General features: G+C 38.0%; 1 protein-coding gene across 9 annotated transcripts in view; it reads right to left on the bottom strand.

The window, feature by feature from the left end:
- LOC128869175 (plasma membrane calcium-transporting ATPase 1-like) overlaps positions 1-22,182 on the bottom strand; it is a 151,028-nt gene that overhangs the window by 87,134 nt on the left and 41,712 nt on the right. For all 9 annotated transcript variants that reach the window (XR_008455217.1, XR_008455218.1, XR_008455221.1 and 6 more), the window contains exons 6-14: positions 5,577-5,968; positions 5,265-5,507; positions 4,967-5,208; positions 4,463-4,907; positions 4,301-4,388; positions 3,912-4,225; positions 3,630-3,828; positions 2,897-3,108; positions 2,687-2,838 (exon numbers count right to left, since the gene is read on the bottom strand). Coding sequence is in view for 3 of the 9 variants with exons in the window: in XM_054111684.1 (XP_053967659.1) it covers positions 2,687-2,838; positions 2,897-3,108; positions 3,630-3,828; positions 3,912-4,225; positions 4,301-4,388; positions 4,463-4,907; positions 4,967-5,208; positions 5,265-5,507; positions 5,577-5,968 (2,287 nt within the window). In the remaining 6 variants the exon portion in view is untranslated. The remainder of the gene's footprint in view (positions 1-2,686; positions 2,839-2,896; positions 3,109-3,629; positions 3,829-3,911; positions 4,226-4,300; positions 4,389-4,462; positions 4,908-4,966; positions 5,209-5,264; positions 5,508-5,576; positions 5,969-22,182) is intronic.

The raw sequence follows: 22,182 nt of genomic DNA, 5'->3' as shown, positions 1-22,182 counted from the left end.
TATCGGGATGCCATTAACGTCGATAACGATATGTTCTTTTAGTGTCCGTCCACAGAAATTTCACGATTTTCATAAAAATATGGTCCATTATTTCACTGCTTAACAATGCACACCAAGCCTTTACTTTCAGACTGTGAAGTGATTGTTGATGTTTTAATAGTGGGTTCTATCTTTTAGGAGACCAATATCGGCAATTTTGCTCCCAAAAAATAGTGTTCACCGTACGAAATCGATCCAGCATTATCTCACAAAATTGTTTACCCAAATTGTCATCGTTGGCTTAAGGCGCACGTAAAAGTCGAAACGTTACATGAAAAAAATCTATGTCGATCAACTGCACACGAATAATAGGCCTTGAAATACGCTTCAATTGCGAACCACGCTGTGAACGCGATAACGTGACTAAATAACCCGCACGAATAGTGAAGCCATCGAGGTTCTCTTAACGGTAATACTTTAAAATGTTTTATCTGCATCTGCCTGCGGTCGCCCTCGGCAGGCAATGGCAAACCTCCGAGTGTATTTCTGTCATAAAAAAGCTCCTCAAAAAAACATCTGCCGTTCGGAGTCGGCTTGAAACTGTAGGTCCCTCCATTTGTGGAACAACATCAAGACGCACATCACAAATAGGAGGAGGAGCTCATCCAAACACTCAAAAAGGGTGTACGCGCCAATTATATATATATATATATTCAACATAAATAAAAAAAAAAAAACAAATTGTTAAAAACCACGTTATTTCTCCGAATGAAGTTGTATATGTAAGTACATATGAGTGACATTGGTCTACTGGGAAACCGAGCATCCAAATTTTACGCCACATTTACCTATCTCAAACCTGCAAATTTTCAGATTTCGTGATTTTCTTGATGTGACAATGTTATGAGAAATTAACGTTTTGACTCTCGCGAGATAAAGAGTTTCGCGTCTAGTCCTCAATGATATTGGTGGAACCATAACTCATATTCATCCGACACTAGTGCTATTTCTTGATATGAGCGGTTAAAGATTTTTACCTAAAAAGTTCTAACATTCTGCATTTGGTCCGCTCCACCAATTTAAATATATATTATCACAAATACGTTTCATAGTAATTTTATCCTTCATCGGCTTTTGCATTGCATTGACCAACAACATGAACATTAACTTTTGGCCAAAAGGGACCAAAGGCAGGAGATGTCATCTACATATAATTAAAAACGGCACATATGGATGTATTTTTAGGAATTCATCTACAAGTATTCTTACTTATAAGTAAAAAAAAAAAACATTTCAAAAATTTTATTCAATTAGGTTTTATAAATTTTACGTATTATTTATTTGTTTTTTTTTTTCGATTATACATTTACCAACTGTTCTGTTCAGTTCACCCAAGAAAATTACCATATGAGATGCATTTTCAAATTGTAGAACTAATTTCTAAAATGAGTGCAAAACCGAAGCGAAGCTCGCGCCAAATTGTGCTCTGTAATGACGCTAGCTTCGGGTTTCGTAAAAAAGAAAATATTTATAAACCCTGAATGTCGTAAAATTTTTAGGTAGCAAAGCAGAAAATATATATTTACAATTTCTCTAATTTCTCAGTGCTTTATATCAAAACTTTATACCTAAAAGAAGAAAACAACCGTTATATCTACTTTAGTACTCTAGGCTTTGGAAACCATTGTCTCATCGTAAAGTGAGAAAGTATTTGTAATTTAATAATATTTATCTGAAATTTCGAAAAATATGCGTATTTTTTCTGCAAAGAGGCATTAACTTAGACCTGAGGAAATATATAGTTTCCGTATAATTGTCGCATATAATTTAAACAATAAAATAATTGCATGAAACATTTTTAAACTATACTAATATTGAATATGATAGCTTAAATAATGATGTTATAATGAAAGATAATAGCTAAATATAAGTGAAATAAAAAGTCCTGACCGTTTTCTTTCTTTAATCGACGATGTAATAGCATTTAATTATTTTTCTGGCTAATCTTTAGTTGCCCGAATTCCATGAATTTGTCGAATTTCCTTTCAAACATACTCTTTTTTAGTTTTTCTCAAAGATTAATGTCACCTCTAATCATGTAATATTTATGCTATTTTTAAGACTTTACTAGAACATGTAAAACGGTGGTCCCAGCGAAATTGGTTTCTTAAGTGTAAGTGATTATTTCTAAACGTTTTCCTTGCGTAAATTATTAGTACCAACAATCACATTCATGTATTTATAATTAGTATACAATATAAAAGTTTTACACCAACGTTTTTATACTGTTACTTTTAATCATCGTTTAACCTTAGCTTTAAATAATATTAGCAGCATGAAAGTCATAGCATAGCAAATAATATACTGAATTATTAATTCCGACTGTGAAAAAGTATTAGTGATTTTATAAAATCCTATTGGGCGCCCACTAAATTGCTTATATTACGAGATTCATTATATAGTGTATTTTCTATCATCTGTTATTTATAATTCTATTTGTGTAGCCATGCATAGAGGTGCATTTATGTGTAAGCTGCTGTTCTTGGAGCAGCATGAATATTCCCCTACGAACGGAGGATGCTGCTGCAGTGACAGTCCTTGGCCGGATATAAATCCGGGTCGCTCCGGTTACGTAGAACCGACTGTCGTGGGAACGGTATATGTAAGGCTCGTGGCTCTTTGTTACGAATCGAAAATATTTACTCACGATAAAATTTTAGGCAATTTTCTTGTAGGCACTGATGTGATTAATTGTCCCCAGACTAACGTACCGATACCAAAGAATATGCACCATAGCCATTGATCAAGAGATAATGCCTTTGTGGAGAAAGCCATTTTACCATATTGTATTATTACGACCTGAGAGACATATATACATGTATTAAGTACATAATTACATAACCATTCAAATTTGTACCTGGGCAATCATTGTAAAAATCCATATGGTATAAAATATCGGATTAGTTAACAGGCCTTCTATTACGTTTCTCTGTCCATGTATTTTTCTTGCATTGATTTCATTAAACAAAGTCATCATAACAAAAGTATTGAAAATAATAGTGAAGTGTTGTGTGGGCCCAGCACCAAGTTCTTGACCTCGACCAGATTCAATATCAAGTATCCAATCTCCTGAAACGAAAAGCATCATCATACGGAAACATCCGTATAAACAAATTTGCGAGTGAATAAATCTTGTATGTATTAACGTTATACTATTTAACTTGGGGTTTTAGAGCGCTCGAATTTGGACTCTAAATAAAGCAACCATTTTAAGTTAATTGCAAATTTATTTCTATATGCATTCGATAACATTGTGTGTTGAATAAAATTTCCGAAAAATGATATCGCAGCTCCAAGCGTATCTTCGATGAAGTAAGGTGGTTTGATACCCGGACATTAATCCGCGCCAAACAGTGAGCCTCAGATGATTACTTAGATGATTTTCTCCCCAGGATTTTGAGAGTAAAGTTTAACCATTTCCTCGAGCTGTTCAATCATATAGCGTTTCAGGGTTAAAAGTCAAGACTAAATGTCATACCCAAATTTGAAAGTTTTAGCTTTAAAATGACAAGATAGCGGATATATATAGTTCAATTTCGAACGCACTTTTCCAACATCCCTATATATATGCAGGCCAGCCAGCGCCTTACCCACAAACAACAAGCCGAAAATTATAAATAACTGATACAGAGCTTGTCCTAAAATATTTTTCATCATTGTGCGTGATATTAGGGGTTTGGTACGCCCGTAGGGTTTTCGCAATAATAAGTCAGGTGTCGGAAGTTCAGTAGCTAGTGCCAAAGATGCAAGGGTGTCCATAATGAGATTTACCCACAACATCTGAACAGCCTGCCGATTAGAGAGTAAATATTTGAACATGTTAAAATACATACTTCTCTCAAACCATGCTTTACAATTCCAGTGGAAATTACCTTTAGTGGTGAGTCTTGCACGGCACATGCACCAATAAATGCAACAATTACGGCAACAACGTTAACAGTGAGTTGAAATTGCAAAAATTTAGCAATGGAATCGTATACATTACGCCCCCACATTACCGCTTTTACAATACTGCTGAAATTATCATCTGTCAATATAATATCGGACGCTTCTTTAGCCACGTCCGTGCCAGCAATGCCCATCGCAAAGCCCACATCAGCTTTTTTCAATGCAGGGCCGTCATTCGTACCATCACCAGTAACTGCAACTACCTCGCGGTTTTCGCTTACTTTGCTATCAATTATACCTGTCAATCATTAAGAAATTGGAACGCTATAATACAATTTCGAAACGAATTTATATTTTAAAATTTTTAGTTTACCTTTAACAAGGGTGTATTTGTCAGTAGGCGACGATCGTGCCAAAACACGCAGCTTCGGCCAAATTTTATCGAGCAAGTGTTGTTGAACCTACCACAAAAGGATCCAGTTAAATAACGCGATTACTATGATTAAAGAATTAATTGCAAACACAATTGACTCACGTCCCCGTTGCTGTCCCTAATACGACGATTAAACTCCTTGCCTTCTAATATTAGAAAATCTTCGTTAGGGCGCAGTATGCCACATTTCGAGGCGATTGATCGCGCAGTATTTATGTTATCACCGGTAACCATACGAACAGTTATACCAGCACGTTGACATTTACGTATAGCATCAGGAACTTCTGGACGAACGGGATCTTCAATACCTACCACACATAAACATGTCAAGTTGGTCATAACATTATCTTCGTCATCCCAATTTGGTTCACCATCAACATGAACTTCGTTAATTGCCGCTTTCCCTGGTACGAAATCACGATAAGCTACAGAAATAGTTCGTAACCCATCACAAGCCATTGGTTCGATAACTTCACGTATCAACCGTTCCTGCATGTCACGAGTGAATTTCTCCAAGACCCCGTCATGTCCATAAATAAAAGAGCATCTAGGTTTTGTAAAATTACAATATCAATTTTTGTTTTCGTAAATTTAATGTGTGCATACTTCTTAAGCATAATTTCTGATGCTCCTTTCGAAAAGAGACGATAACCACCATTTGGCCGAGGTATTACAGTACCCATACTTTTGCGTACCGAATTGAATGTATATACACGAGTGAATTTATCCTCAGTAATTTCATCTCGAATGGACTGATACTTTACCCCCAGACCTTGTACGAATCCTAGTAAAGCACATTCGGTTTTATTGCCAACTTGTATTGGTAAGTCACCAGGATTTTGACCATGCTGCAAGCATACAACGTATTTTTCAACACTTTAAATAGGTTTTGGTGAAAACTTACCATAATGTTGGAGGTGTATGCTGAATTAACTGAAATACCCATAGTTATTAAGTTTCCTACGTGTTGCGGTATATCGTTCAAAGTTGGTAGAACTTTGCATAACTTTTCACAGATATAGGATTGTACGACAGTCATCCGATTTGTTGTAAGTGTACCAGTCTTATCAGAACAAATTGCAGTGGCATTGCCCATAGTTTCACAAGCATCCAAATGTCTCACCAAGTTGTTATCCTTCATCATTTTCTGCAATGGTCGACTTAAATACATGAAAAAGGACAATTTTCCCTTAGCAAAGGCCAAATTCAACTTTACCTTTACGGAATATGCTAACGATAATGTTACAGCTAATGGCAAACCTTCTGGAACTGCTACTACTAATACGGTCACGCCAATAATTAAGTGTTTGACCAAATTATTTGCATAAGTATTTTTCCATGGCTTCTCTTCAATAACAAAAGTCTTTATGCAAAACTGTATGACTAATATAACGACAGTTAAAACAGCTATTGTTGAACCAGCATAACCGATTTGTATAGCCAATTTTGTCAATTTCGCTTGCAGGACAGACTTTTCCTTTTTGTGGCCAGTCTCAACTGGGGACGAAGCTTGTTGAACGTGATTACCATCGGACTCAGATTTGATACCATCTGGTGGTGGTGGAGGCACATGCATATTTTTCATTGGGGCTCGGCCATCATCAGTACCTATATAAGAAAAATATTTTAGACGCATTAATATATCTGTACAACTATTGAAATAGGTGTGGGTAAAAAAGATATCAAAGAAAGTAGAAAACCAAATATCACACAAACACACACACGATATTTTAAATGGCATAATAAAAAAGCCAATAAGTTAATTAATTTAAAAAAATAAATTGTGAATTAGTAGTTTAAAGTCCAGCGCACACGTTTTAGTTTTAAATAATCGAAATGTATCACTTATACATATAAAATAGGATATACGAGAATCTAATAATACAGCATGGAAACTTTTAGGACTGAAAATAACATTTATCCAAGGCTTGTATTGAAAATTTTAACTTATTTTATTGTACACATGCACTCTTCCAGAAAAGAGGAAAGTGTCTACATTCGGGTAATACTAAATTCGCTATATTTAACTAGTTCTTATTCAGCAAGCGCAGACACGTCTTGTAATAATTTTTACTAGTGAAAAATAGTATATTTTATTTCCGCCAAACATGAATTGTTTTAAATTATTCTACCACCACTTCAGAACTATTGACGGGAAAACTTTAGTATAATGTATATCGCTTTAAAAAAAAAGGTTAAAAGGGGGGGCTAGAGGTGTGTATCACCATCTTAAAACTGAAAACCGAACCTGCCGGAGGCTTATAGTTTTAAAGTAATTTAATGTTAAAGTTCTCTAATTTAGCGAAAAGTTGATGTTGCCATACGCCTGAAATATAAACGAAGTTCGTATGCAGGGATGTTCAGTGGAAGGTTCATTGTAAAACTGCAGTATTTTTTGCTGTAATTTAAAATTGAGAAATATTTTTGAAAATAAAAATATACAACTCATTTAAACTTAAAAACAATGATATTAAGCGTATCACAAAAAATAATAAAGTAATTAAAATTAAATTAAATTAATTAACACAGTATTTTTGCGTAGAACTCCTTTATGTGTTAAAATCATTGAACCCAAAATTAAAACATCATATGCGTGTATGTAGTGAGGAGGCACAATAACTCCCATCCCCATCATTAACAATAAACTTAAATACTTAATTTTTGTTCATATTTTTGTTTCATTTGCAGGCATCCGGCAACACCATACTGTTGTCATTCCAATCTTCTCCTTATTCGCGTTTAAAATTGGAAAGTGATTGCATGGACAAATTAATTTGCATTTAATTTTAATACAAATAATTCGAATATAAGCATAAAAATCAGTAAAAACATGCGTGTGAGTGTATATTTGGTGAATTTTAGTGAAGTGTTAAAAAATATATAGCGTAATGTGGCAAATTATTGTGAAGTTCCAAAGGTCATTTTGAAGGCAAATAATTATGAAATTATTATTGTATTTCCCTAATAATTTGGAGTTATAAAGAGTGTTGCTTAACACCTCACTAACATCTCCACCAAGTTTCATTAATAAAAACATAATAGTTTGTCAAAAATTGCCCAATATATATAATATTATTCTAAATTCCAGCCCTATTGACATTACTATAATTTTAAATACAGAGCGTATGAAAATTTCCACATAGATTTGATTTACACAATGGCTCAAATGCCGATAGTGGCTGACAGCCGACGCAATTTAATTAAATTTTTAGAAAAATATTGTAGAGAATAAAATTTTAAGCTTATTTTGTGTATGATATTAGAAGGGTTCCAATTGGGAAATTTCATATTTCGAAGCTATACAATTGTCCGTATATTACAGAAATAAGCTTTTAATCACAATTTTAAGACTTTCTCTCAATTCTTTTTCTACAAATGTTCTCTAGGATTGAAATCTGGGCTTCGGAAGGATAGCAACGCCTTTGGCAAAGTATTGCTCACGATTTTATTTAATAAGTTATCAAATTTGGGCTTCCATTCGGGTTTTTGGCAATGCATTGTCATTCTTAAGTAATAGGCGATGTTTAGTCACAATAAAACGATAATTTCCGAATCATTAATTGCGTTTTCTGAATCCCCTCAAGAGCATATTCTATGTAGGCCCTCTGCTTTTCGTTTTATTTATAAATGACATTACTACTTGCTTTTCTTTTACGAACTGTTTGCTTTATGCAGATATTTTAAGTTTACTTATACGAAAATACACGTCTTACTGCCGCACTACAGTGTTTCTAATTCAGTACAAGAAAATGTGGAATCAAAGATCTTGGTATTATTTTTCTCTGATTTTTTCTTTCTTCAATATTCATACCGTAATTTCACCTTTATTTCTCTATGCTTTAAAATTATTAAGTTCATACATCTTTTGCACGCTCCAATGGAGAATATACCACATTCATTTGGAGCCCGCACCATAATAACTTAATAAGCAAAATTGAACGCGTTCACAAAGTTTTTTCGAGGTTGATATTACTTGCGTAAAACTTCTTGAGGCCTATACCACCATATAGTAGTAGTTTATTTTTAATTAATCTTAAGCCATTGGAAGCTAGATCTCTGCTCTCTTTGCATTTTGTTTTTAACAGTGTTAACAGATTGCCCCTTTCTATAGAAACAAACTTATTTCACTAACTAAGTCCATACCATTCAATTGCGGCCAAAAATAATCGTTTATCATGTCGCGGCATCGATTTCCATTCACAGTAACGTGGCGATCGTTCTCGTCAACGAAAAAATATGGGCCAATTACGCCGCCGGCATGTAAACCGCACCAAACAGAGATTTTTTCGGGATGCAACAGTGCCTCATGAATCAAGTGTGGATTGCTTTCTGCCCAGTAACGCATATTTTGCTTGTTGACAAAGCCATTGAGCCAAAAGTGAGCTTCATCACTAAAGATGATTTTTTGGAAAATCATGCTCTTAAAGTAGCAGCAACAGAACGATTATTTTCATAAAAAATTTGCACGATTTGCAATCGTTGCTCAAGTGTGTGGCGTTCCATGATGAAATGTATACCAATGAAGTTTACAAATGACAAGCGAAAAATAAAAAATATTGCGTTGTTCGCCCTCCCTATCGGAAAAAAGTTGAAGCGCGCCTATTGAAAAACGCCTTATATATTGGGTTATTAGTCTGAGTAGAATCAAAATTTTTAACGAATCGGTTTTACCGATGTTTTCCAGCTGAAGATTATATTTTTGCTGATTGTCTAAACATTGCATCGCCTCAAAAATGCTGTACAGTTTAGTGTTTGGTAGACAAGTTTTATTTTACAGTGTTTCCAAATGGAGGAAAAGATAACAGAAAATATGATAAATCGTTTTATCTACTGTTCCAACCATATTGACCCAAATAAACATATATACATATATATAAACCCGTCACTACGAAATGGTATCGCACTGCAATAGCAGGTCTAGCAATGTCCCCATGTCAATCCTTACATCTTCTTAGAATGCAAAGTACTCTCTGCTTAGTTTTTTCGCCTTTTCACTGTAAGTGTGAACGGACGTGTTTTTCAAATCGGTCAGCGAAATAAAATCTATAACTAATAACTAGTGCGCACAACTGATCTGAGATAGTGACTCTAAACATCAAAAGTGTCAACTGACTCTTTGCGTTAGGATTGTGTATTTAAACATAAAAATCAAAACAAAAATAAACATGAAACAGCATTATTGCTTTATATCTGCATATGAGTGTCCTTCACTCACCCCCGTGCGAGCGTAGAAGCTCCCACAGTGAATCCTATAAAATACCAACAAACAATAGTTATCTCTCAAACCAACCGCTTGCGGTCCGATCAAGCGGCATTATGCCCTCGCGCGCGGATTAAGGAACAAAAGCAAACGAAATAAATAGTTTGAATTCTCATGCTATGACTGCAGTTTCTCTCTCAACAGTCAGAACAAACACCAGCACCACAACGACAGCAGCAACTTCAACAACAACAACAGAATCATCAGTATCCAACTCAATCTGCATAATGTCAACGACTAATGCAATAGGCAGCAACGAAAAAGAAATGCAAACTAAACCCAAACGTACTCGCAGCAGATCATCTGACAAAGCCATTAATAAATCAAATAAAAAACCAAAACAACATCCCACCAAACAGCAACAACTAACATACTGGTTGAGCCGACCACCAACTGAGAATAGATTCGACATACTTCTTCAAGAGAGCATGTGGAAGAATCTACCAACCAAGAGCAACAAAGGCCGCTACCATCGAAGGTGGTCGACTAAGAAAAAATACCAAAACCACCACCAATATATGTAAGTATGTCAAGAATGTGCAATACTTCACCCCTTCGGACCTCATTTGCAGAATTATGCACTTAATGCTTAAAGCCTTATAATATTTTTATTTTACTTTGTTGACAACACTTGGGAAAGCTCTACTTGACGCCATCAGAGAATTGAACTGCGACTTTATAAGTGGACATAATGGAATAAAGTCTAGACAGGAAAATCTCATTAAAAATACCAACGACATTGAAACTGCAATAGCTTTTTTTAACGACACGACTATTATGCCACTAAGCCGATCTACACCAACTCTACCACCGTAAACTACAAAATAAAACATTCCTGACGAAAGAAACTAAAGCAAAAGAGAAAACTGAGAAAAAAATGGCAGACTACAAGATTTCCAGATGACAAAAAACCACTTAAAAAATTACCTAAAGAAGTTAAAGAACTATTAAAACATGAAAAATACAAGAAACTAATCAATTACCTTAAAAATATTGACGCAACAAAATCTACAAACTATTCATTGTGGAAGGCGACATAAAAGATGGTCGGAGCAACAATGGACCTCTCGCCAATAAGAACTACAAACGGACAATCAAAATAAATCATTCCCATGGCAGCCGGTTCTACGTTACCGGAATGACTCGGGTTTTCTTTCCCGACCAAGGGCTGCCGCCCCAGTATACTAGCCCAGTCTAGTGTACCGTATTTTACCCCAAACCTTTCGTCACAGGAGCAACTCATTGCAGCCAGTTTGCTCCAAATACTTCTCTTCCGGGATGGCGTCGAACCCAACCCCGGACCTGAAGTATTCTGCTGTATCTGCCACAAACGGCTCCACCCGAACTCCACCTCGGTTAGGTGTAACCAGTGCAACGGGTGGTGCCATCTTAAGACCTGCTCAGGCCTTAAGACACACAGGGAGTGGTCCACAAGGTATGTGGCCACGTGTTGCTCCCGCTCACAGGCGGCCCCCGCCTCTACGGCTACACTGCCCTCAGTGCCGGCACTTCATACTGCCGCCACTAATAACACCTCTACGGTAAGGAGCCCCCAAGAGCAACACAACTCCCTCTCAAACCCACAACCCTCCTGCTCCTACCCCAGTGCGGGGACAAACCAGCAGCTCTTGGTCCCCCGCACAGTCTGCTCCGTATGTCAGACCGTAGTTCCTCGGAACTTGACAACAGTTCAATGCAATTCCTGCACTGCCTGGTGCCATTTTCGGAGGTGCGACTACGTTGCCCCCTGCTGCAGAGCTCTGCACCCGCAACCGCCCCCAGTGGCGCGGCCATCAGACAACATCAGGCAACTACCCATTTTGCGGAACGCACAGCAGGACCAACGCAGACAACATCACGCATCCCTCACCCCCCGAATTACGACGACACTCCCGCGAAGCTTCAAGCTTTTGCAACTAAACTGCAACGGACTCACGAGCAAGATTGACGAGATAGTCGACTTCATGAGTCGGTTCGGAATTAAGATAGCTGCGGTCCAAGAGACAAAACTGCACGCTAGCTCCCCCTGATTACCAGGGACGGCTACAATGTGCACCGAAAGGATCGCGAGCGAGACAACGGTGGTGGCCTAGCGTTCATAGTACACCATTCAGTGCAGTATCGTCTTATTGATGAAGGCATCGACCGCAGGGACAGCACCTTAGAACGTCAAGGTATAGCTGTCCGGCCAGCCGATGCCGAGCTCGAAATATATAATATTTACATACCCCCTGTCACCTGCTGCCCGGCAGGATATCTCCCCGATATTGGTGCGCTAATCAGGGGAGAAAACCGATTGGTAGTAGGAGACTTTAACGCGCATCACGATCTTTGGCATTCAAGCCTGCCAAATGATCGTAGGGGACGGCTATTGGCAGAGCAGATAGACGATTCGACGTTCAGCACTGTAAACGACGACGCTCCCACCAGGGTAGTGGGCAATTGCAGCAGCTCGCCTGACACAACAATTGCTAGCGCCGGTCTGATAAATAGCATAACCTGGCGACCTATGCTATCGCTTGCATCAGACCACTTGCCCATTATCATCTCGATCGAGAGACCTGCCGACTTTGTCTCCGCGGATCACCGGTCATACGTCAACTTTAACAAAGCTGACTGGACCAGATTCGCGGAATTTACTGAGGACATCTTCGCAGCCCTACCCACTCCCACCGATGTGCGCGCAGGCGAACGCGCACTCCGCAAGGCGATCACAGCCGCCGCGGCTCGCTTCATACCCGCTGGACGGATCCGGGAATTACGTCCCAACTTCCCAGCCGAAGCAGCCGTTATGGCAAACGAGCGTGACCGTCTACGCCAAGCCGATCCCGGCGATTCGCGAATAAAGGATCACAATTCGGAGATCCGGCAACTGGTCCCCCAACATAAGCGGACCAAATGGGTAGAGCATCTGAAGACCTGTAACTTCACCTCTGGTTTGAGCAAGCTCTGGTCCACCGTAAGGTCCCTGTCGAACCCGACGAAGCACAACGACAAGGTGGATATCACCTTCAACGGTCGTACTTCGTCGGACCCGAAGAGATGCGCGAGCTATTTTAGCCGGCAATTTATACTGCATCCTCCGGTCGACAGATCCAAACGTTGTGCCACCAGACGGTTGCACAAACTGCCCTACAACAGTGCACCGCTTACTTTCACCAGCGACGAGGTTCAGGGGGCCATCAAACGAACGAAACCATCAAAAGCCATCGGCCCCGAAGGACTAAACATGCTGATGTTGAAAAAACTGGGTCCATTGGGAGTAGAATATCTCACTAAGGTCTTCAATCTGTCATGGCCACTCTCATCATTCCTGATAAGTGGAAATTAGGGAGAGTGGTCCCACTACTGAAGCCTGGGAAACGCGCCAACCAAGGGGAGTCTTATCGTCCGATAACTCTCCTTTCCCCAGTAGTGAAGACACTTGAAGCCTTTCTACTCCCACTCCTCACACAACACCTGACTCCAGCCCCACACCAGCATGGATTCCGTAGAGTGCACAGCACCACCACGGCACTCACCGTCATAAACACCCAGGTAAACCGCGGACTAAACCAAAACCGCCCCTGCAAGAGGACTTACAAAAGGCTTTCGATACAGTCAGCCACGCCACGCTACTAGATGACATTTTACATTCGACACTCCCGCCAGGGCTGAAGAGGTGGACCGCGAACTACCTGAGTGGTCGTCACTCGTCGGTGATATTTCACTGGTGCCCTTTCACCCTTGCTTCTTAATTTCTATATTTCGAAACTCTCTCAGCCACCAGAGGGAGTCTCACTGGTCTCATACGCCGACGACTGCACGATAATGGCGTCGGGCAATGACATTGATGGCCTATGCTCTAAGGTAAACGACTACCTCGCCCGCCTTTCTCGCTTCTTCACTGCGAGAAACTTAAAACTTTCTGCCTCTAAATCCACGGCGACCCTTTTTACAACCTGGACAAAGGAGGCCAAGCTGCAACTTCAGGTGCACGTCGATGATACCCCAATACCGACGGTTAACAACCCCAGAATTTTGGGAGTCACCTTTGACAGCTTGCTCTCCTTCTCAGCGCACACAACCGCTATTGCAACGAGAGTACAGAATCGCAACAAGGTCCTCAAGTCGCTCGCCGGCAGCACTTGGGGCAAAGACAAAGAAATGTTGCTGTCGACTTTCAAAGCAATAGGCCGACCGGTTCTCAACTATGCAGCGCCTGTCTGGTCGCCTGGAACCAGTGATACGCAGTGGACGAAGCTACAGACCTGCCAGAATACTGCCACTAGGACCGCGACAGGATGTCTCCTGATGTCCCCAATTCAACACCTACACGATGAGGCTAACATGCTCCCTGTTAAGGAGCACAACAAAATGCTCGGCAAGCAGTTTCTGCTAGGGTGTCCCCGCAGGCCTTACCCATGCAGACACCTGCTCGAGCCCGAGCCACCTCCCAGGCACATCAGGACACACTTCCTCAACTACGTGGACGAGATCCTGGACAAAACAGACAGACCACTCCAGGATCAGACAGTATACAGACAGACCATTAACGACATCCATCGGTAGACCCTTACCACCTTCTTAAGCTCCCGATCCCCGAATGCCGTTATCGGAGTCCAACCACCACCTATCGCAGATGAAGAGCTCCAGCTTCCCCGAGAGTCCCGCGTAATCTTGGCACAATTACGTTCTGGATACTGTAGCAGGTTAAACTCCTACTTATCCAGAATCGACCCCGACATACTAAACATATGTCCAGCATGTGCAGGCACCCCGCACGACACTAACCACCTTTTCACATGCCCCAACAAACCCACTCATCTATCACCCCTCTCCCTCTGGACCCAACCTGTCGAAACAGCATGTTTCCTGGGCCTACCGTTAGATAAGCTAGACGAAGACGACCGGTAATTACACTACACTGACAGGGCGAAGATACTGCTACAACAACAACAACAACAACAACAACAAACGGACAATGGACCCGAACGTCACCGTAAAAAGCGACTTATATAGCTCAACATTTTAAAAATATATTTCAAAATGAAAATAACACCGAATTCGATTTGACTCATACAACGAGCAATAAAGACGAGCAAATCATAAAAAAATCCTTACGAAAAGAGATAAAGCAATTAATTTCGACATTAAATAACAACCAATCCCCTGGATATGACCTCATCCAGGGAAACATTTTAAAACAGAGCAATAATTTATCTCAGGAACGCTTTTAATGCTACTATTAAGTTCAAATACTTCCCAAAGACATGGAAAATTGCTGAAATCATTGCGATCCCAAAGCTTAATAAAGACGCAACGTTTGCATCGTCCTACCGAACATTAAGTCTGCTGCCGGCAATATCAAAAATATTTGAGAAGCTACTCTTTGATCACATAGAGCCCATTATAACAAAAATAAATGTAATTCCCCAACATCAGTTCCGATTTAGACGAAAACATTCAGCAATCCAACAAGTCTACAGAGTCACTTACCAAATTAAGACTTCAACAATAAACAAGCATGCGTGGCTGTATATCTTGACGTTAAAGCCTTTGGCAAAGTATGGCATCCTGGATTACTGCACAAACTCCAATCTTGGTTGCCATATGGCTACTTTCCAGTGCTAAAAAATTACATCCAAGAGAGAAAATTTTATATTAAATATAAAGACGCATGTTCATACATTGAACCTATGAATACAGGAATCCCCCAAGGCAGTGTATTAGGACCCACTCTGTATCTTATCTACACCGCAGATTTACCGAAACCGTCTTCAGGAAAGAGCATGATTGCGACGTTTGCACATGACACTATATGGAAGCTTCCAGTTGAAGAAAAATTCAATAAGAAGAGACAAAAACGAAAAACCCCAACAGACATCTTGTAATATAATAATCAGAAATATGCTTATGTAATTATCTAAATTATTATAGTAAATATTTTAAAAATGTACTACATATTTCTAAATGATCCTGAAGTGCAATGGCCTTACAGTATCACTTAACTATCCAAATATCTTTAAAACAAATTACTTATTGTTAATATAGGCAGGTGTTATATTTTTTGGAAGCAATAAAAAAAAGTTTGCTAAACTAATTGGCTGTCAAGTAGAGATCATAATTTAGAGTTAGTACTACTTTCGAAATTAGAGGCTCACAGGAAATGAGTTTTAAGAAAAGTATTGTGAATTTAAAATCCAAAAGTAATAGTTAAATTAAAATAATTTCACGAGGTCGTTCAGTGAAAAAGAAAATATTGTACAAAAGAAGATACCAAGGCATATTTTTGAGGGAAATTTAAAAAAAAGTGCAATGCAAGGTATCCATTAGTTGTGTGGTGCTTGGGTTTTCTAACTCATAGGCAAGAAAAACTTCTATTCAATAAAAGCACACCATTTGGCATTCTATAGTATCTACAAAATAATTTCTGTAATTTCTGTAACCTGTAATTAATTTGTATACTTTTATACCAAGAATGATGGAACAGAATATTTCAACTTCATAAACGAGCTAATGAGGAAGAGAAATGTTGAAAATTTAAACAAAATTCTAAACAAACACGCAAGCAGTTGCCTAAAACTATAGAATAAATAATGATAGATATCTGTTGGTTTATAAAGAACATTTTTTAGGAAAACGAATAAGCAAGCATAGGAAAGGGCTACCGCCATTTCAAGAAATGATATGGTGAACAACGAGAACAACTAGTTGTCAAACCCGAACCATAAAAGATAATGGAACGTTCAAGCCCCAATCTTCTTTATTATCATTTCTGATTTTTAAAACACTCCATTTTAATTTTATCCTACTTAGATAGCTTCATCTACGTTTTCTAAGAATATTAATAATAGGTAAGAGTATTATTATTTGAAAACTCATTTTCAAGTTTTAACCAGTAATAATCGTGTTTAAAACAATACTTTTTAACTGAACGGACTTATGTAATAAAGATATAATACTTAGCTACTATTTAAGGAAGTAAAACATTGATAATTCAGTTCTAATGATACTTAGTAACTCGGCTCGAAATGGATACAAATGAAAAAAAGTCTAGTGAAATAGTTGGTCCTTAAGAGAACAAACATCTTTGTGGAACATAATACCAACCTTAGTGTGGTTGCTATATAATGAATTAAACTAATGATACATCTCATTATCTCACAAATTGGAAGAAAAATTGGCTGAACGATTTGTTATATATGATTTGATATGCATCATTTACTTTTATTGATTTTTGCAACAAATTTTTTCTTCATGTTGCGGGAAACTGACTTTGCTTTTTTGTGGAAGACGTTGGCTCGTTCAAGTTATTTCTTATACAATAAATGCGCATACCATACGTTCGTAAGCCTATACCTATCATATACAGTGACCGACAAAAGTCTACATACACCCCCACTGGATTGAAAGTTCAGAAACTTTACTGAAAAATGTGTTTACACAGTTTTATTTGAAAGCTTTTCTTATCATTATAAACTTAAAAAATCCATACATTAACATAAAATAGCAAAGCTATGGCAAAAAAACCTAAAACCAACGTTGAAAAAAGTCTACAAACAGTACACAAATATCTTACTGCACTGTGAAAAACTTCACTTAACTCTCAGTAATATTGCTCCTTAGTACTTAGTTGGTCCACCATTAGCATCAATTACAGTTTGAAGCCGTCGTAGCATCGATGTGACTAAATTTGTTAACTTGCAGAAGTTATATTGCTCCACGCTTCTATTAATCGTTCTTTGAGTACTGAAGCGCTTGAAATCGGATGTTTTCTAATTTTTCGATCTAAAATTTCCCAGACATGTTAATAATATTCAAATCTGGGCTTTGCGGTGGTGTATTTAATTTCCTTGGAGCATGGTAAAGCAGCCAATCCTTCACAATGTGTACTGTGTACTTTGGATCGTTATCCTGTTGAAAGACCCAACCTAGACCAAGCTCCAAAGCATCCCCCAAAGATTTCAGATTGACTTCCAATAGTGATTTGTATTTATAACGATCCATATTACCTTGAATAAATACTAATCTTCCAACTCCAGATGCAGCAACAGCTCCCCAAACCATTACATTGCTGCCACCATGCTTCATTGTTGGTACCAAATTCTTCGGACTCAGTGCAGTATTTTTTTTTCCTTACATTTTTGCTCTTCCATCGCTAACGAATATATTAAACTTCGACTCATCAGTAAACAAAACTTTTTGCCAAAAATCCATCCCCTTTTCCCTGTGTGCTTTGGCTCAGGCGAAGTTTACGGGTTTTTCAGAAATAAGAGGCTTTTTTCTTGGTGTTCTACTATGAAAGGTGTTTTTGTTCAGAGCTCTTTGAATTGTTCTTGGATGAACACACTTGTTGGATGAGCTTGCTATATCCTCGGCCAATTTCGGAGCAGAAACTTTTTGATTTTTGTCCACTTCTTTTAGAATCTCTGCGAGATAGTTTGCTCGGGCGGCCACTGCGCGGCTTATTTTCGGTGGAACCACTATTTTTAAAGTTTTTTACAATGGTCTGGACTGTTGCACGACTTAAGTTTAAGATTTTTGAAATTTCGCCATATGATTTTTTTTCCTGTGCTGAATAACTAAATATCTACGTCAACTGATATTTCTTTTCGAGGAGCCATTGTAGATGCTTAAGTATTCAAATTGCAACTAAAATCAATATTAGCAAAGCAACAAACATAAGAAAAGGATATCAGAACATAGGATATCACAACATAGGATATCAGAGTACAAGCTAGGAAACCGGTTCTGTATGTACACTTTTGTCAACGCTGATTTTGCGTTTTTTTTAGCAAACATGCCTTGTTTTATGTTAAAGAATTTGTTGTAGTTAAGTCGATTAGAAAAAGATTTCAAATGAATTTGCATAAACACATTTTTAAGCAAAGTGCTTGAATATGAAATTTGTGAGTTCATGTCAAGAGTTTGAACAGGGTGGGCCATATAGCGTTTGCTTTTTGAACCACCTATTTTCTTGAGAATGGTAACACAAATGACATGTCAAATATGTTCATAATTTACTTACAGGTTTGACATTTACGAAATGGGACGCTATACGCTTGAACAAAATTCGGAAATATTGAAAACTTATTTCCAAGTGGTGAGTCTTCTTCTTCATTTCTGATTTTTACATCGGTGGCTACGTCAATAAGCAAAATTGTCGGATTTGGGGCTCAGAAAATCCACACGTTACTGTAGAGAAGCAAATGCATCCACAACGAGTCACTGTTAGGTGCGGTTTTTGGTCTGGCGGCATCATCGGGCCATTTTTTTCGAAAATGAGCGAGGAGCCGCGGTCACAGTAAATGGCGAGCGTTACCGAGACATGCTCAATGAGTTGTTTCCAAAAATTGAAGAGGGTGACATGGACGACATTTGGTTTCAACAGGACGGTGCAACTTGTCACACTGCCAAAGTTACACTCGAACTTTTGGCTACCGTTTTTGAAAACCGAATAATCAGCCGAAATTACGATATCAATTGGCCGCCTCGGAGCTGTGATTTAAGCCCGTTGGACTATTTTTTGTGGGGAGCCGTTAAGGACAAATGCTATGCGAACCATCCAGAGACGATTGATGCTTTAAAACACGAAATCGAAGTTGCCATTCATGAAATTGGAGCCCAAACAATCGAAAATGTGCTTAAAAATTGGGTTGATCGAATGGCCTACTGTAAAGCCAGTCGTGGCAGTCATTTGAACGATATTATTTTTCATTCATAAATGACAATGTTCAATCTTCAAAATAACAAAAAAAAGTTTGAAAAGATATTGATTAGTTTTTTTTTATAGCCGATTCAGAAAGCAAATTTTACATGGCCCACCCTATATTACTTTTTCATATATTTAGTATAATAAAATGAAAATTTTGATCATAAATACAAACAGTTCACATACGAGGTGTATTTAAAAAATAATGTGAAGGTTTCAAATTTCGTGGCCTACGTACTTTCCATTACTATTTTTTTATGTTGATGCACTCGTCTTGAAGATATGTTCACGGTTTTCGCAATATAGCATGTTTTGTTTGTTTGTGAGAGGCATAAATAATATTTTGCGTTTTCGGCAATTTTCTGCTATCGACTCTTGGCTCTAATGGACTCTTCCATTGAGACGATTGGGCTTTGGTTTCTATCTCATAACCATATACCCATGATTCGTCACCATTTATGACTCTCTTAAATCTGGATCATGGATGACGTCATTCAACAATTCCTGAGCGATGCTCATGCGACGTTGTTTTTGGTAAAAATTCAGCAATTTTGGAGGGAACTTCCAACAAAAAAAAAACAAAAATTATCGAAAGTCGAATGTACGTAATTGGGGTTCTCAGTTTTAAACCGACTCCGAACGGCAAATGTTTTCATGGCAGAAATACACCTCGGAGGTATGCCATTGGACACCGAGGAGACCGCTATCAGAAACAACTTTTTATATCATTTTATGCTTCATGCATGGAGATTCGAACCTACGCACTATAACTGCATATATTTATGTAAATAAAAGTGTTTATTTAAAATATTTAAAATATATTCAAAAACGTGTAGGGGAAAACACAAGAACTCCAAGCAAGAGCTAATTTTAGTCGAGTTTATGGAATCTCATCCAGATTTGGCGAAGAATTTTTCGAAGGGTGACAGAGTTGCTGTTGAGGAAAAGTGGAAAGAGCTAACGACGCTGCTAAATGCAGAAGGGCCGCCCCAAAAAGATGTTAATGGATGGAAAAAAGTAAGTATTTAGTCAAATATTAAAATAAATATTTTTGAGTTGTCTTTTTTCAACATATGGTCTGACTGGAAGGGGTGCATTCGGAAAAAGGTTGCCTAAAACAATCTAGAATCGAGGGCAACAGGAGGTGGCCCCTTTGATAAGCATGTACTGACGAGCAACGAAGAATGTGTTGCAAGAACTTGTGGAATTTTTGCAGCCGTTGAGAGCATTCACCATTCTAGAAGCTTTGGGACAGAAGAAAATAATAGCGCTATCGAATCTGAGGAAGAACGTCCCCAAACAAGTAGGGAAGCGGTGGCTACCCCGAGAGCTGCAAAAAGGCAACGAGTGTCAACGCATTACAGCCTTCAGATGTGTATGGCAACGCAATCTACTTGTATGGAGAAAATATCCACCACTTTAGATAACATTTGCGAAAACCAACACAAGATTGCAAAATCGCAGGAAGATGAAAGGGAAGAGATTCGACGACTTTGTCGTGCTGTTGAGAAACAAAATAAATTGCTGGCAGAGCAAACTCGCTTGAAGACTCAAAGTATAGAGCAAAAGCAAAATCATTACCTCAAAATGGAGCAGTTGCAACATGAAATAGTTAAAATTAAAATTAAAATGCTTGAGATAGAGACTAAAAAATAAATATAAAAGAATCTTATTGAACTGTTATGTATATATTTACTTTTAATATGAATAAATTTTATGTTTTATAATATTAAATTTCTAGCAATAGAGTCTCTTATATTTCAGCCAACAATATATAAACTACTGTTTTCCTCATTTTCAGCAATTTCCTCATCAATTGGATTGTTTTCTAATACGCTTTCTGTTTCAATGTCATCTATTTGATTACTCCTACATATCGCACCCTAAATACAAAAGGGTCACAACTCAAAATTTTCCACACTCGAGCTTGACTTGTTTACAGTAGCACAGAAAACAAACTATGTGACATATCACGCTGAAATTTGCCATGTAAGCTTATAACAGTCCTACCAAAAAACAAACAATTTATTTTTGCCATATGTCACCCGCGCACAGTGGTTCCGCCATAGGACATTGGATGAAAATAGTCATGTTAAAATTATGCAACAATATTTAGCTAAATGTTAGTTCATTAGTCATAGTAACTTAGAGTATAAAAGAAATTTCAACTGCACAAACACTTCACTTATAATTGTGCCTCCAAAGTAAGAGAATTTGAAAAGTGATAGTTAGCGTGGTCTCCGCTCCGTACTTACGCAGTTCTGGGAAGTGTTATTTTTCTAAGAATTACTGTGTTTATGACCTGTTGTACAATGGAAATTCAAGTTGAAGGTATGTAAAACATGTTGAACGTTTTCTTATCTTTTTTAATTATTATTTGATGGGTTTTCAGACCGTACGAAATACGTACTTTAAAACTTCCCATTTTTTTTATTTTTATAAGAAGTTTGTAAAGTTTTAACTAAGTTCGCACGAATTCGCACAAATGAAACATACATTAAAATATTCTTACATATGTCCTCTTTAAGGAAAAATAGTTTCCAGCTGCGATGACCTGCGACTGCGCTTGATATAGGGTCTAATCTGTACCTATGTGACTCATCTACGAGTAAATGTTAGATTTGTGGTGCGACACCTAAAGAAATGAATGACGTAGAAAAGTGTAGAAACAAACAAGTAAACTCCAGTAGATTTGAATTTGGTTTATCACCCCTGCATTCTTGGATTAGATTTTTTGAATACTTTATTCATGTTTCTTATAGAATCGAATTTAAAAGGTGGCAAGCACGTTCATCTGAGGAAAAAGCACTTTTAGCTAAGAGAAAGGAATTCGTTCAGAGGGAGTTTAGAGAACAATTAGGCTTGATA

Source organism: Anastrepha ludens, chromosome X (genome assembly GCF_028408465.1).
Source record: "Anastrepha ludens isolate Willacy chromosome X, idAnaLude1.1, whole genome shotgun sequence".
Classification (NCBI taxonomy): domain Eukaryota; kingdom Metazoa; phylum Arthropoda; class Insecta; order Diptera; family Tephritidae; genus Anastrepha; species Anastrepha ludens.
This window is presented reverse-complemented; position numbering and strand designations above follow the sequence as displayed.